Source organism: Bison bison, unplaced genomic scaffold (genome assembly GCF_000754665.1).
Source record: "Bison bison bison isolate TAMUID 2011002044 unplaced genomic scaffold, Bison_UMD1.0 scf7180017864495, whole genome shotgun sequence".
NCBI lineage: Eukaryota > Metazoa > Chordata > Mammalia > Artiodactyla > Bovidae > Bison > Bison bison.
The window spans coordinates 6,030,445-6,044,432 of NW_011495054.1; the positions used below are offsets into that span (position 1 = coordinate 6,030,445).

The window sequence follows — 13,988 nt, forward strand, 5'->3', positions numbered from 1 at the left end:
CTGAAAAGCCACATGATGAAAGTGAAAGTGGAGAGTGAAAAAGTTGGCTTAAAGCTCAACATTCAGAAAACGAAGATCATGGCATCCGGTCCCACCACTTCATGGGAAATAGATGGGGAAACAGTGGAAACAGTGTCAGACTTTATTTTTCTGGACTCCAAAATCACTACAGATGGTGACTGCAGCCATGAAATTAAAAGACGCTTACTCCTTGGAAGGAAAGTTATGACCAACCTAGATAGCATATTCAAAAGCAGAGACATTACTTTGCCAACAAAGGTTCGTCTAGTCAAGGCTATGGTTTTTCCTGTGGTCATGTATGGATGTGAGAGTTGGACTGTGAAGAAGGCTGAGCGCCGAAGAATTGATGCTTTTGAACTGTGGTGTTGGAGAAGATTCTTGAGAGTCCCTTGGACTGCAAGGAGATCCAACCAGTCCATTCTGAAGGAGATCAGCCCTGGGATTTCTTTGGAAGGAATGATGCTAAAGCTGAAACTCCAGTACTTTGGCCACCTGATGTAAAGAGTTGACTCATTGGAAAAGACTCTGATGCTGGGAGGGATTGGGGACAAGAGGAGAAGGGGACGACAGAGGATGAGATGGCTGGATGGCATCACTGACTCGATGGACGTGAGTCTGAGTGACCTCCGGGAGTTGGTGATGGACGGGGAGGCCTGGCATGCTGCGATTCATGGGGTCACAAAGAGTCGGACACGACTGAGCAACTGATCTGATCTGATCTGAAGATGAAAACGGTAGTCTCTGAGAAAATTGTATTTCCCCCAACATTTCATTATGAAAAACTTCAAACATGAAATGTTCAATGTATTGCTTACTGAATATTTATGTAGTCATCAACTAGATGTAAAACTGACATAAAAGGGCCTGTTTGGGGATTTTCCTGGTGGTCCAGTGGTTAAGAATGTGCCCACCAATGCAGGGGACACATGTTCCATCCCTGGTTGGGGGAGATCCCACATGCTGCAGGGTAACTAAACCCGTGGGACACTGCTGAGCCCATGCTGTAGATCCCCAGCTCCTTAACAAGGGAAATGACCGCAGTCAGAAGCCTGTGCACTTCGACTACAGAGTAGCCCCCAGTCTCTGCAACTAGAGAAAGCCAGCACACAGCAACAAAGATCCATTGCAGCCAAAATTTTTTCTAAAAAAGACCTGTTTGATGCTGATGTCTAGTTAACTTTTTTTTTTTTCCACAGCCAGAGTAGGAAAAAACAGCAGAGAGAAAAAGAAAAGACTAACAGTGTGATTAACTTAGAGGACTTTGTCATTAATGCCTGGTGCAGTGGATTTGTGAGAAATGCAAAGACTAGCATCATCCAAGGAACTTCTCAGCCCTTGAGAATGTCTCGATTGGGTGGCTCATTACAGCCTGTCGGTAGCTACCAAGGGAAATTGTATTTCACCAGCTGTCTTGAATGACTTCATCCTCCACAGATGACTTCCCAGACTAAGAAAGCTGGAAAACTCAGCTAACTTCTCCCCAGAACATGAGATTCTTTGGGGCCTAAAGGCACAATAATCTTGTGTTCCTGGCCAGTCTCTTAATGATGCTTATTCCCCTGGGAGAACTGAGGAAATAATGTGGATATGAAGTTTTCCAGGATAATATTGGCCTGAGATGGGGGTAATGTCATGTTTTGACATTTCTATAGGTTTTGATCAAACACTCATTTGTGCAGAAAATATTCTGGATTATAATTTTTTGCCTTAGTTTCCAGTCTACATTTTGATCCTTTTTTTTTTTTTTTCCAGCCAGGGTTCCCTGTGGCTTCCCTGTATCTCTGCTGGTAAAGAATCTACCTGCAGTGTGGGAGACCTGGGTTCGATCTCTGGGTTGGGAAGATCCCTTGGAGAAGGGAACAGCTTCCCACTCCAGTATCTCTGGCTTGAAGAATTCCATGGACTGTATATTCATGGGGTGGCAGAGTCAGACATGACTGAACGACTTTCACTCACTTTCAGCCAGCGTGGTCAGGTTAACTAAGGCACAAAATATTCATGTCAGGTGATTCTCCCAGCCCAGGGACCTATTTGAGGTGTGACTGGAGGTACTGCTCCCAGAGTGATCTCTGGTAGCCTCGGCCTGCAGTGGCTTGAAGCAGAGTTTCGGTTCCCAGCCTGAGATTGAGGTCGGGTCTTGCAGAGAGAGAGCTGAATCCTAACTACTAGACCAGTGATGAGTGACAAGGCCCTGGCTTTGCAAAAAAAGAATTCCCCCAAAGACGAAAAGTAGTGAGACAAGTAAAATGTTTGTTAGGAGGAAAAAAGAGTACAGTACGTCTAGATAGACACACAGGTGGACTCAGAGTCGCGACCTCATGGTAGCTTGAATCACTCATATGAGGCATTTCTTCTGGGTTTCCTTTGGCCAGTCATTTCAATTTGCCTAGTTCTGAGTCCCTATTCGGTGCCTCTTACTATCTTCCAATGTGTGCGCATGAATCTCTGTCAGGATGGATTTCACCAAAAAAACTTATGGGTAAATTTAGCATCATTCCTCTTTTGACCTCCAAAGAGTTTTCTGGTCTGGAAGTCAAGGTTGCCTTGACTTGAAGGATGAGAAATATGTGGTCTCTTATTTTCATCTGGGCAGGGGCCAGCCTCCTCTCTTGGTTATACTGCTATTGATATTTTGGAGTTTCTGTATACAGGAAATAAACTCAAATCGCTTTCCTTGTGGGTGAGTGGGGGGCATCTACCTCCTGCTTCAAAACTACTGAACTTACTTTACCAATATTTACCGCTATGCATTCAATGAGAGTAAACTCTGACTCCAGCTTTCATATTTCTTCTCTGGGCCTCAGTTTTTTGTTGTTGTTGTTTTGTTTCGTTTGGCGGTGTCCAGTGGCTTGAGGGATCTTAGTTCCCTGCCCAGGGATTAAACATGCACCATCAGCAGTGAAAACTCTGAGTCGTGACCACTGGACCATCTGAGAATTTTCCTCACTTCGTTTTAAAATGGGGGAAGTGGTTCCTTAGAGTGGTCTTCTTCTTTGATGTGTTCTAAAGCACCAACTGATGTCTTATCCAGGCCACGCTACAAATCAGTGGCTCTCACTGGCTGCGTATTAGAAACAACTGTGAAGTTTGTAAAACGGCTTGGTGCCCGTGTCTCCCCAGACCAGTTAAATCAGAATTTTTGGAAGTAAGACTCAGGCATTGTGTTGGTTAATTTAATAAAAACATAAGATGAGAAATAAAATTGGAGAAGCCACATGTATAATCATATTAGTCCCTGTGTATTATATTTCACTTTAATTGTTCCTTTCAACTGTAATCAGTTTTCTAGACATTTGTGAATGAATTTCTTCACAACTCACTGCATGGTGGGAACCTGATTCCGTTTCGATGCGTGGGAAGGATTGTAAACACTGAAGTTGAGGATGAGTCAAACCTAGATCCATTGCTGAAGCTTCTAATGAGAGAGTGAATTCCTACTTGGATTGTCAACTAAAAAAGATGCACAACGTGAGAGTTGCGAGTTAAGTTTTATTTGGGGTAAAATGAGGACTGCAGCCTGGTGGACAGCACCTCAGGTAGCTCTGAGAGACTGCTCTGAGAGGTAGTGAGGGAAGGTTAATATAGAAGATTCTGGTGAAAGGGGAGCTTACAAAAGGTGTTCTGTTAGTGATGCACCATGAAGGGATTTAGTGATTTTCTAGATAGGAAGAGATGGCAAAAATTGGGATCATGAAATCAGTTCCTGAAAATATCTATGTATCTAAAGACCTGTCCCACCAGATTCCCTGGAGCACAGAGTGCCTCACTCCACCCTGAACTCCCTTAGGGGGTGTTGAAGGTCAATAGCTGCAGCAGCACAGGGTTCAATCTCCTTGTTTTTATTCAATCGCTGGCAAATGCTCTTTGCAGCTCTTTGCAATTACAAATTTGCAAGTGCCAATTTGTAATTGACAGGATGTACTATTTAAAAAAAATATTTATTTATCTGACTATGCTGGTTCTTTGCTGTGGCATGAGAGAGGCATGCATGATCGATCTAGTTCCCTGACCATGGATCGACTGGGGCCCCCTGCTTTGGGAGCCCTGAGTCTCAGCCACTGGACCATCCGGGAAGTCCTTGGATGTACTATTTTGCACTCAGGACATTGGCATCTAAACTAACCGCTTCTCTCTCAAAAACATGATGGCTTAGGAGACAGCTGCACATCGCATACCTGGGTTTGAAACCTCCGACCAGAGAAGGCCAACAGGGGGCCTTACTAGACAATCTGGGTCCCACAGCTGTGAAGCCCAAAGGACTGTGGGATTTGTAGTTTTTCTTGCATCATTTCTGCTTCATGAACTACATTTCCCAAAATGCAAATATAGCCCGTCTGTCCCTGTTGGGCGTAAAGTGTCCCTTAAGCTGTGGAAGGTAAGTGTGTTCTGTGCCGGCTGCAGGTTTCTAGAAACTGTGGATTCCATTTCTCTTCTTTGCCTTTGGTGGGACCTGGGAGAGAGCAGTTGTTCCAGTTGAGCATGTTTTCAACAGGGTTTCCCGAGCCCTTTGGTCTCAGGAATCGGGAACCTGTATTTGTCTAGCTGTTCACGTGTTACTTTGGAAAGTCAGGGTCCTGATCCCAGATCTGGAAAGCCCAATATAAAATAATGTTTACGTATGGGGTGAGTGTCACTGGAGAATGTCTACGTTTTATCAAAATCTATGTCAAGGCCTTGTTTTTTTACAGCTAGAAAAGCTGAGGAAGACTGTCTTGTCATGTCTCACGACTCTTCACTGCGTCCAAGCATCTGTATTTGCAACTGAGGGTAAACTAATAGAATGTGAGGGAAATAGAATAAAAGGTAGGCGAGTGCTTAACTACATTAATAAAATCCTGAGAAGTCTAAGCAACAGTTTCATCAACTAAACTGGAGCTCAAATATGCCTCTTTAGTTTATGAAGAAATAAGATAATTTTAATTTATAAAGTGGGAAGTAGGTTTTTGGGACACACAGTCCCCCAAGGGATGGTTTTAACTAAAAATATAAATATGTTCCTCTGATAAAGACGTCTTTAGATGGAGTCATAGATAGGTTAACAATGAGCTATTAAAGGACTTAAATATTTTTTATTTTTGTCTGTGTCGGGTCTTCGTTGCGGCACGCAGAATCTCGGTTCCCAGAAAGTGTTGAAAGTGTTAGTCACTCAGTCATGTCCAACTTTTTGTGACCCCATGCACTGTAGCCCACCAGGCTCCTCTGTCCAGGGGATTTCCCAGGCAAGAATACTGGAGTGGGTTGCCATTTCTTTCCCTAGGGGATCTTCCTGACCCAGGGGTCAAACCCAGGGAATACTACTTTAGTTCCCGGACCAGGGATCAAACCCACATCACCTGCATTGGAAGGCAGATTTTTAACCACAAGACCACCAGGGAAGTCCCAACCACTCACTTTTTGAAGTTTGTAAGAAATTCAGTTCTGACCAGCCAGGTGTTACTGGGAGAGACAGAATAGTTCTTATATTATGTTAGAATTCTGCTTTATCATTTTATCTCCCTCCTTTTTAAAATAGATTTTATTTTTTAGAGGCCTCCTCCTCTTTTTTTTCTTTCCTTTTTTTTTTTTTTAGGAAACCAAAACATACAGTTTCCCTTGGATGCAGAAAGCCTTGGCAGATTTGCCAGTCATAATTAATACCCATCTGATGGTCAGAGCATAGGAGAGCTATGGCTCTTAGGAGACCAGGAAGACAAGATAGGCTTGAGCTATCATGAAATAAAACTATACGTTTTATTTTGTGAACAAGGTTGTTGTTTAGTCGCTCAGTCATGTCTGACTCTTTGTGACCCTCTGGACTGTAGCCCTCTAGGCTGCTCTGACAATGGGATTTCCCAGCCAAGAATACTGGAGTGGGTTGCCATTTCCTTTTCCAGGACATCTTCCCAAACCAGGGATCGAACCTGCATCTCTTGGGTCTGCTGCATGGGCAGGCGGGTTCTTTACCACTAATGCCACCTGGGTTTGGGCTTCCCTGGATCAGGAAGAACCCCTGGAGAAGGGCACTAAATAAGGATGTTACCCAGGCTTTTCTTTTAGTTTCTTGCCTAGAGTTAAGGTTTGTCTATGTAAGTTTAGGCTAAGCTTAGCCCTTGTTTACTGCTGTACTGTTGATAATCATGTGCCCTTGCTGTCATTTTTGTCTAGGTCAAGGGCAACAGGAGGGAGGTATACGTTTTAAGTTACCTGCCCTTGTTCACTATGTCTAGTTGTTTCAAATAGTTTTCTCCAAATACTATATGATTGCTAATATCATCCAGATATTGGAATTTTGTCTACCATGAAGGCAAAATATTCCATATTTAAGCTTCTCTTCAAACTTCTCCATTCTTCTTTCTTCTCATTAAAAAAAATTATTTATTTGGCTGTGTTGGGTCTTAGTTGTGTCACGTGGGGTCTTCCTTGCCCTGCGACCCTTGAGCTCCAGAGCATGTAGGCTCAGAATGTTGCAGTTTCCCTACATTGGAAACAGGGAGTCTTAACTACTGGACCACCAAGGAAGTCCTTTCTGATTTTCTGATCATATCTCCTGAGCTTATAAAATATGGGTATATTTTACTTGGCTCTTGGCATTTTCATGACTTTTGGCATTTCTGTACTTCCACTGTCCAGGGCACACTAGGGCATCCAAACATTCCTCTAAGAAATTACTGTTGAAAATTGTATTTGTTATTGTGGAGATAGGTAATGTAATGAAGCCCCATCCTTGGATCTAACACAGATCCTCAACAATGAACAGCTCTTGGTTAATCTTGTGCTATTTATATACTCCACCTATTGATTATTCACTCATCCGCTTTGTATGTTTTTTAATTAAATTAAAATTTTTAGGGACTTCCCTGGTGGTCTAGTGGCTAAAACTCCATGTTCCCAATGCAGGGGGCTCAGGTTCAATTCCTAGTCAGGGAACTAGATCCCACATGCCACAACTGAATGATCCCACATGCTGCAACTAAGACCTGATACTGCCAAATAAATATTTAGAAAAAAACTTTTTTACATTTAGTTGAAAGTTTCAGGTGTACAACTTAGTGATTCATAATCTTTAAAGGTTATATTCCATTTATAGTTATTATAAAATATTGGCTATATTCATGTTGTACTATATATCCTTATAGCTTATTTATTTTATAGATCAAGTTTGTACCTCTTAATCCCCTCTCCCATCTTGCCCCACCCCCCTTCTCTTGGTTATCTTGATTTTTAAAACCCAGTTTCTGAACTTCCCTAGTGGGCTAGTAGTTAAGACTCTGAGCTTCCAGTGCAGGGGCACCAGTTCGATCCCTGGTCTCAGGGAAGGTCCCTGGATCCTATGGGATGTACCATGTGGCAAAAGAAAAAAACAATTAATAGATAAAAAAACAAGTAATTAAAAAAAAAAAAAAAAACAGTTTCTCCTGTGATGCTTTTTTTCTCTCTAGCATGAGGATGAGCTTTGGGTTAACTTTCAAAAGGACAGCAAAAGTCCACTGGAGGGCAAACTTCAGCCAGCAGTGCTCACTCAGATCCACTGGGTTATTTGTGCCACCAAGTCCTCCTCTGGACCCTGAGAAGGTCAAAGAGTTACAACGCTTCATCACCCTTTCCAAGAGGCTCCTAGTAATGACCGGGGCAGGAATCTCCACCGAGTCAGGGATCCCAGACTACAGGTCAGAAAAGGTGGGACTTTATGCCCGCACAGACCGGAGGCCTATCCAGCATGGGGATTTTGTACGGAGCGCTCCCGTCCGCCAGCGGTACTGGGCTAGAAACTTTGTGGGCTGGCCTCAGTTCTCCTCCCACCAGCCTAACCCTGCACACTGGGCTCTGAGCAACTGGGAGAGACTCGGAAAGCTGCACTGGTTGGTGACCCAAAACGTGGATGCCTTGCATACCAAGGCAGGGAGTCAGCGCCTAACAGAACTGCACGGATGCATGCACAGGTACGGGAAAACCTAAAACAGTGAATGTAGAAATGTGTGCTCCGTCAGAGCAGGGACCTGGCCGTGCTGATCACTGCTGTCTTCCCTAGACCATGAGGAAATGATTCAGGAGGAAGTTGTTTACTCTGGAGTTGATCCTAGCAAATTCAGTGAGGGAATGGGATGTGAAACAGGGAAGATAGGCGAGCTAGGGAAAGGTTATGCTAATGAATGTGTTACTGCTTGGGGCAGCTGGCTCTCTGACTGTTCAGCAGTTTCAGAATCATCTTACTGAAAATCAAGGGACCTGGGGTGTTTATCCATCATCTCCCATCCTTCACTGGTGGAGGGGGACTCTGGGAGAATTAACTCCCTAATACTGACTCTGCTCCTGCAGGAAAGCTTCTATGGCCAGAGAATTAGGAAGCCATTTACAAGAGATCTGTATGCAGGTGGCCTCTGAGTGTTCCCAGGGAACTGTGACCAGACCACCAAACAGCATGTGCTACAAACAGCTGGGTCCCCAGTGCCTAGACACATAGATCACAGGACAGCCAGGACCCAATAAAGACTGATGAAGTGAACATACGTAGCCCTGGTTGTAACTTGTAGCTAATTGGAGCCCATTTCCTTATCTTTAAGCCTGGGAAACAGTTCTCTGCGAACTGAAATCAGTCCACCATTTGTAAACTCTATTGGGTGCCTGCAACATGTGGCGTGTACTGGTGTGCTCCTTGCCGGTGTGGAGGGGTCAAAACCAAAATATAAAATGTGGTCTGCATTATATATATATATATATATATATATATATATATATAAAATAATACCAAAATATAATATGTGAGAATTTGGTAATCTTTTTTTGGGGAGACCCGAAAATACCAGGTTTAATGACAAACAACTCCACACATGACTGTTATTTTATGTGGTCCTTGATAGACATGTTTTACAGGTTCAGAGAAACAGGAGTAATCAAGAAAGCTTTTATAGGTGAGATGGGGCTGGAGAATAGCTCAGGTTTAACTTGACAAAGGCAGGGAAAGAGGGCTTTCCATATGAAGGGAACTTTTGTAGAGTGTGGACTGGTCTCCTTGGAGACTAGTATGAAATCAGCTTGTCTGGGAAGGCTAGACCCAAATCCTGGATGCATTTAAAAATCTTGCAGTGCTGATTTGGGTCTGTTGTGAGAGACCAAAGGGGGCTGTTGGTGGTTTCTGAACAAGAAAGCAATATGATAAAAATAGCATTTGAGGAAGGCTGGACAGGATTAGGAAGAGTGGCTCAGGGAGGTCAGCCAGAAGGACTCAGACTAAGTTAGTGTCAGGGAATGAGCTGGGGATGGCTATGGGTTCATTAAGTTTTTTTCTGTGATGAAAATTTTAAAAATCCACAGAAGTAGAGTCATATAATGGACTCCCACGTACCATCACCCAGATTCAAAGAGTTTTATCAAGTCTACTTTATCCTTTCTCTTCATCTCTTCTTAAATTTCTTTTTTCCCGCTTTGGCCTCGCTGTGTGGCATGCAGGATCTTAACTCCCCAACCAGGGATCAAACCTGTGCCCCTTGCATTGGGAGTGGGGTGTCTTAACCATTGGGTCGCCAGGGAAGTCCCATTTTCTTAAATGTTTTAAAACAAATCTGGGACCTGGCAGTGAAAGCCTGGAATCCTAACCACTAGGCAACCAGGGAACTCCTGGAAAAGTATTTTCATGGGCAGCGATAATTACAGCAAATGATTAGAGCAGAAGATGGAGGGGGTTGGAAAACCCTGGTTTCAGGACTAAGGAAATTATCTGGTAAAGTCTTTGCAGTCATGTTAAGGATAAAAGTGAGCTGCAGCAGATTTAAGCAGGGAGTGGGTGGTGAAGAAACAAATGCATTTTGTTCTAGAAGGCTGGCAGGCACTGGAAGGAAGGTGATAGCTAAAGAGGTCATGACAAGATATTAATAAAATGAGGGGAAACGGGGGGTGTCAGGGAGAGAAAGCCATCGTGATGGAGGAGCTGGAGATGGCTGGGATGAAAGGTCTCTGGCAGCTTTGTGCCTCCCCCAGGTCAGTCGGCCCTTCTGTGGTTTCAGGGTCCTCTGCTTGGATTGTGGGGAGCAGACTCCCCGTGGGGTGCTGCAGGAGCGGTTCCAAGTCCTGAACCCAACCTGGAGTGCCGAGGCCCACGGCCTGGCTCCCGACGGCGATGTCTTTCTCACCGAGGAGGAGGTACAGAGCTTCCAGGTCCCATCCTGCTCTCGATGTGGGGGCCCCCTGAAACCAGACGTCGTCTTCTTCGGGGACACGGTGAAGCCTGACAAGGTTGATTTTGTGCACAAGAGGGTGAAAGAAGCTGACTCCCTCCTGGTGGTGGGATCATCCTTGCAGGTAACTGGCTTGTTGTTACTGGTAACTGACTGCAAGCTGGGAGGCCCTGGTGTTGGTGGTAGTGGTGGTGGTTTAGTCTCTAAGTCTTGTCTGATTCTTTCTGACCCCATGGACTGTAGCCCGCCAGGCTCCTCTGTGCCTGGCATTTCCCAGGCAAATATATTGGAATTGGTTGCCATTTCCTCTTCCTGGGGATCAAACCCATGTCTCCTGAACTGGCTTTACCCTGGAGGGGCTCCCTATTTGGTCCAGCTCTTTCTGCGTCTAAAGAGCTCTCACCTTCCTCTTCTGCCCTGACAGGTGTACTCAGGTTACAGGTTCATCCTCACTGCCCGAGAGAAGAAGCTGCCCATCGTGATACTGAACATTGGGCCCACGCGGTCCGATGACCTGGCATCTCTGAAACTGGATTCTCGTTGTGGAGAGTTGCTGCCGTTAATAGACCCACGCTGACCACAGCCTGATGTTCTGGAGCCGGAAACTGGGGCTTTCACTTTAATTCTGCTGCTAAGGGTAAAAAACCTTAGATACCAGATTCCAGTTCCTACTCAAGTCCAATACCATGCTTCCACTGCAGGGGGCATGGTTCCATACCTGATCAGGGAACTAAGATCCCACATGCTAAAGGGCGTGGTCAAAAAAAAAGGATGGCCATTTTAAATTATTATTTATTTTTAGCTGTGTTGCAGGGGCTTTCTCTGGGTTGTGGCCAGTGAGGGCTACTCTTCGTTGGGGTGCAGGGGCTTCTCATTGTGTTGTGTTCTCTTGTTACCTCTAGGCAGGAGGGCTTCACTAGTTGTGGCACGGGCTTAGTTGCCCTTCACCACGTGGAATCTTCCAGGACCGGGGATTGAACCCCTGTTCCCTGCATTGGTAGATGGATTCTTAACCACTGAACCAATAAGGAAGTCTTGGTATGGCCATTCTTAACTGAAACTTAAGTGAAATGGTTTCTTGATGGTTAAGTGAAATGGTTTAAACTTAAGTGAAATGGTTTCTTAAATGAAACCATTCTTAATTTTTTTATGTATGTTAAGCGATATTGGAAAGACAATGAGTTTTGAATTCTAGGCACATAGCTATTTAAGACAATGTTCCAAAATCTGCCATTGCCTTTTCCCCCATTACCAAAAATAACAGCTTTATTAAGATATGATTCCCATACCATAAAGTTCATCCTTTAAAAAGTATACTTAAAAAGTATGTAATTAATGTGTTCTTAGTATACTCACAAAGTTTACACATGAATCATCACTACTTCTAGAACATTCTCATCATCCCAGGAAGAAAACCTATTAGCAGTGATTCCCCATTTCCCACCCTCCCTGGTCCTGACAACAACTAATCTTCTGTTTTTGCCTGTCCTGGACAGTTCATACAGTAGGTAGCCTTTGGTGTCTGTCTGCTCCTCTTAGTGTAATGTTTTCAAGAGTCACCCATATTGTAGCAGGTGTTAGTACTCTACCTCTATATTCACTATTGGTACAACCACTTAAAGAAAAAGGTTTTTCTCCAGCTTTGAGATATAATTCATATATCATACAGTTCACTCATTTACTGCATACAATTCAGTAGTTTTTAATATATTCCCAGAGGAGTAAAGCCACTTTTTTAAAAAACAGATTTTATTTTTTGAGGTTCATGGCAGAATTGAGCAGAAAGTACAGGAGGTTCCCATACATTCCTTCCCCCTGTTTACTCACACGGTATTTGTTGTTTATTTACTGAAGGAATCTTGGTTGCTTCCAACTTTTTGGCAATTATGAATAAAGTGGAGGTTTTCTGTGGACATACGTTTTCATCTCATTTGGGCAAATACCAAGGAATGAGATCGCTGGATCACGTGATAAGAATATGTTTAGTTTTTAGTTCTTTGATAGTAAGAAACTATCAAAGTGTTTTCTCAAGTGGCTGCTTCCCCACCAGCTATGTGTGAGAGTTCCTGTACAACTACTTTTTAAAACTATTTTAATGAAGATGTAGAGCATCAAGATCAAGGAACAGAACCCTGCTAGCCCCCAAGAAGTCCCCTTGGCACACTCACTTTTGAAAGTGTTAGTCATTCAGTTGTGTCCAACTCTTTGTGATCCCATGGACTGTGGCCCATCAGGCTCCTCTGTCCATGGAATTCTCCAGGCAGGAATACTAGAGTGGGCAGCCATTTCCTTCTCCAAGGGATCTTCCCAACCCAGAGATCGAGCCCAGGCATCTAACATTGCAGGCAGATTCTTTACCATCTGACCCATCAGGGAAGCCCACAATCACTTTTAACTAGTGTCTTATGACTAGAATAAAACATATTTATTATGGAAAGTGCAGGTGATACAGATAAGTAAAAAGGATTTTCATACAAATTACCCATAATCTTACCACCAAGATAACCAAAATTTAACATTCTGGTGTAACTGAATCTAAAGCTTTTCTTACAAAAGTTGAATCAAGCAGTGCAGTGTTTTACATCCTGTTTTCACCTTACAGAGGTGACATACCCTAAATTCTATGGTTTTTTGAATGGGGGACTGATGTACACAGCCATTTCCTCCTCCCCACTGTCGGCTTATTTTGGCATTAACTTGTTTCTTTTCTTTTCAGATACCTAAGGATTCATCCCCGCTTCCTCTATCTGACCGAGGCTTACCAACTGTAGCCTGCAGAGGGCGGCAAAGCAACATCTCTCTGCAGGACCATCTCTGAACCCAGCAGGTTTCAGAGCTCAGGAGTTAAAATCTTCAGGCTAATGAGATTTACCCCATAAGATGGACTTGCAGTTTCTTTTGATAGGAAAACTGCTTTTTAAAAATCTCATTAGGCAGAAGAAAGAGCCCAGGAAATATGTAAACCAGAATGACCTCCAGAGTGCTAACCTAGGGATCTCACTAATATCCTAAGTAAGGGGGTCGGGGGAAGGAAATGACTTAATTTCTAATTCTAAATGGTTAAATATATTTAAGTGAATCATTTTGATATACTTTTTTTTTTTTCAAAAAAATGATGAGCAATAATATGAATTAATTCTTTACTAACCAAGGGATAAAGGAAACATTTTTTAAATAGCACATTAGGTATGTGGGTTGTACTTTTATATTTTTTTAATCAGCTGAAAATGAATGTAGCTTTATGACCCAGTTCTCTAAGGATTTCTGCTTGATTTCAGCTGCTGGAATGAGACGGGCCTTGAACCTGGTCTGTAGAGAGGAAACAGTGAATTCCCAAGTGGGTTCTTAAATTGATTTGTTTCTGCTGAGGGAAGCAGCAAGCCTTGTTTGATTACTGTGTTAGCCAGAGAGAATCATCGTCCTACGCTAAAGCTTTCTGCACAATCTCATCAAAAAGTGAGGCAGGTGAAAGATTCACAGCCTATTCTGGATAGTCTTTTGTCTGAAATTGGGGCAAGCAATATACATTTATCCTGCATCTGCCTAGGAAGCAAATTTCAGTTAACTGGGATAACCCAAGATATTGAAAACACATAGCTTTCTTTTCACCTGCACAATATGTTTGCTCATAACCATCCATTAATGCTGGAGAGGCGTAAGGTTGTTGTAAATCTCACTCCAGCTTTTTTGCATCTAGAGATACTAAGATGCTCTGAACGAGATTTGCTCAGTTACTGAAAGTCGGTACTACCAATAATTGCATTCAAATCTGGGTCTTTTGAATTCCAAGCCATTCCCCGCCATGAATCTCATAAA

The 13,988-nt window shown here is 43.3% G+C and overlaps 1 protein-coding gene across 6 annotated transcripts in view; it reads left to right on the top strand.

Annotated features, from left to right (window-relative positions):
* SIRT4 (sirtuin 4) overlaps positions 1 to 13,274 on the top strand; it is a 16,765-nt gene extending 3,491 nt beyond the window's left edge. Inside the window, exons 1-6 of one of the 6 annotated variants that reach the window (XM_010828620.1) lie at positions 4,351 to 4,396; positions 4,710 to 4,824; positions 7,440 to 7,940; positions 10,002 to 10,296; positions 10,597 to 10,809; positions 12,889 to 13,274. In XM_010828620.1, coding sequence (XP_010826922.1) covers positions 7,441 to 7,940; positions 10,002 to 10,296; positions 10,597 to 10,749 — 948 coding nt within the window. In that variant the 5' untranslated portion in view covers positions 4,351 to 4,396; positions 4,710 to 4,824; position 7,440 and the 3' untranslated portion in view covers positions 10,750 to 10,809; positions 12,889 to 13,274. Of the gene's footprint in view, positions 1 to 4,190; positions 4,397 to 4,709; positions 4,825 to 7,439; positions 7,941 to 10,001; positions 10,297 to 10,596; positions 10,810 to 11,074; positions 12,390 to 12,888 lie in introns of those variants that run through there. The other 5 variants (XM_010828619.1, XM_010828618.1, XM_010828621.1 and 2 more) reach the window with 5 other exon arrangements.
* Positions 13,275 to 13,988: the final 714 nt, after the last annotated feature.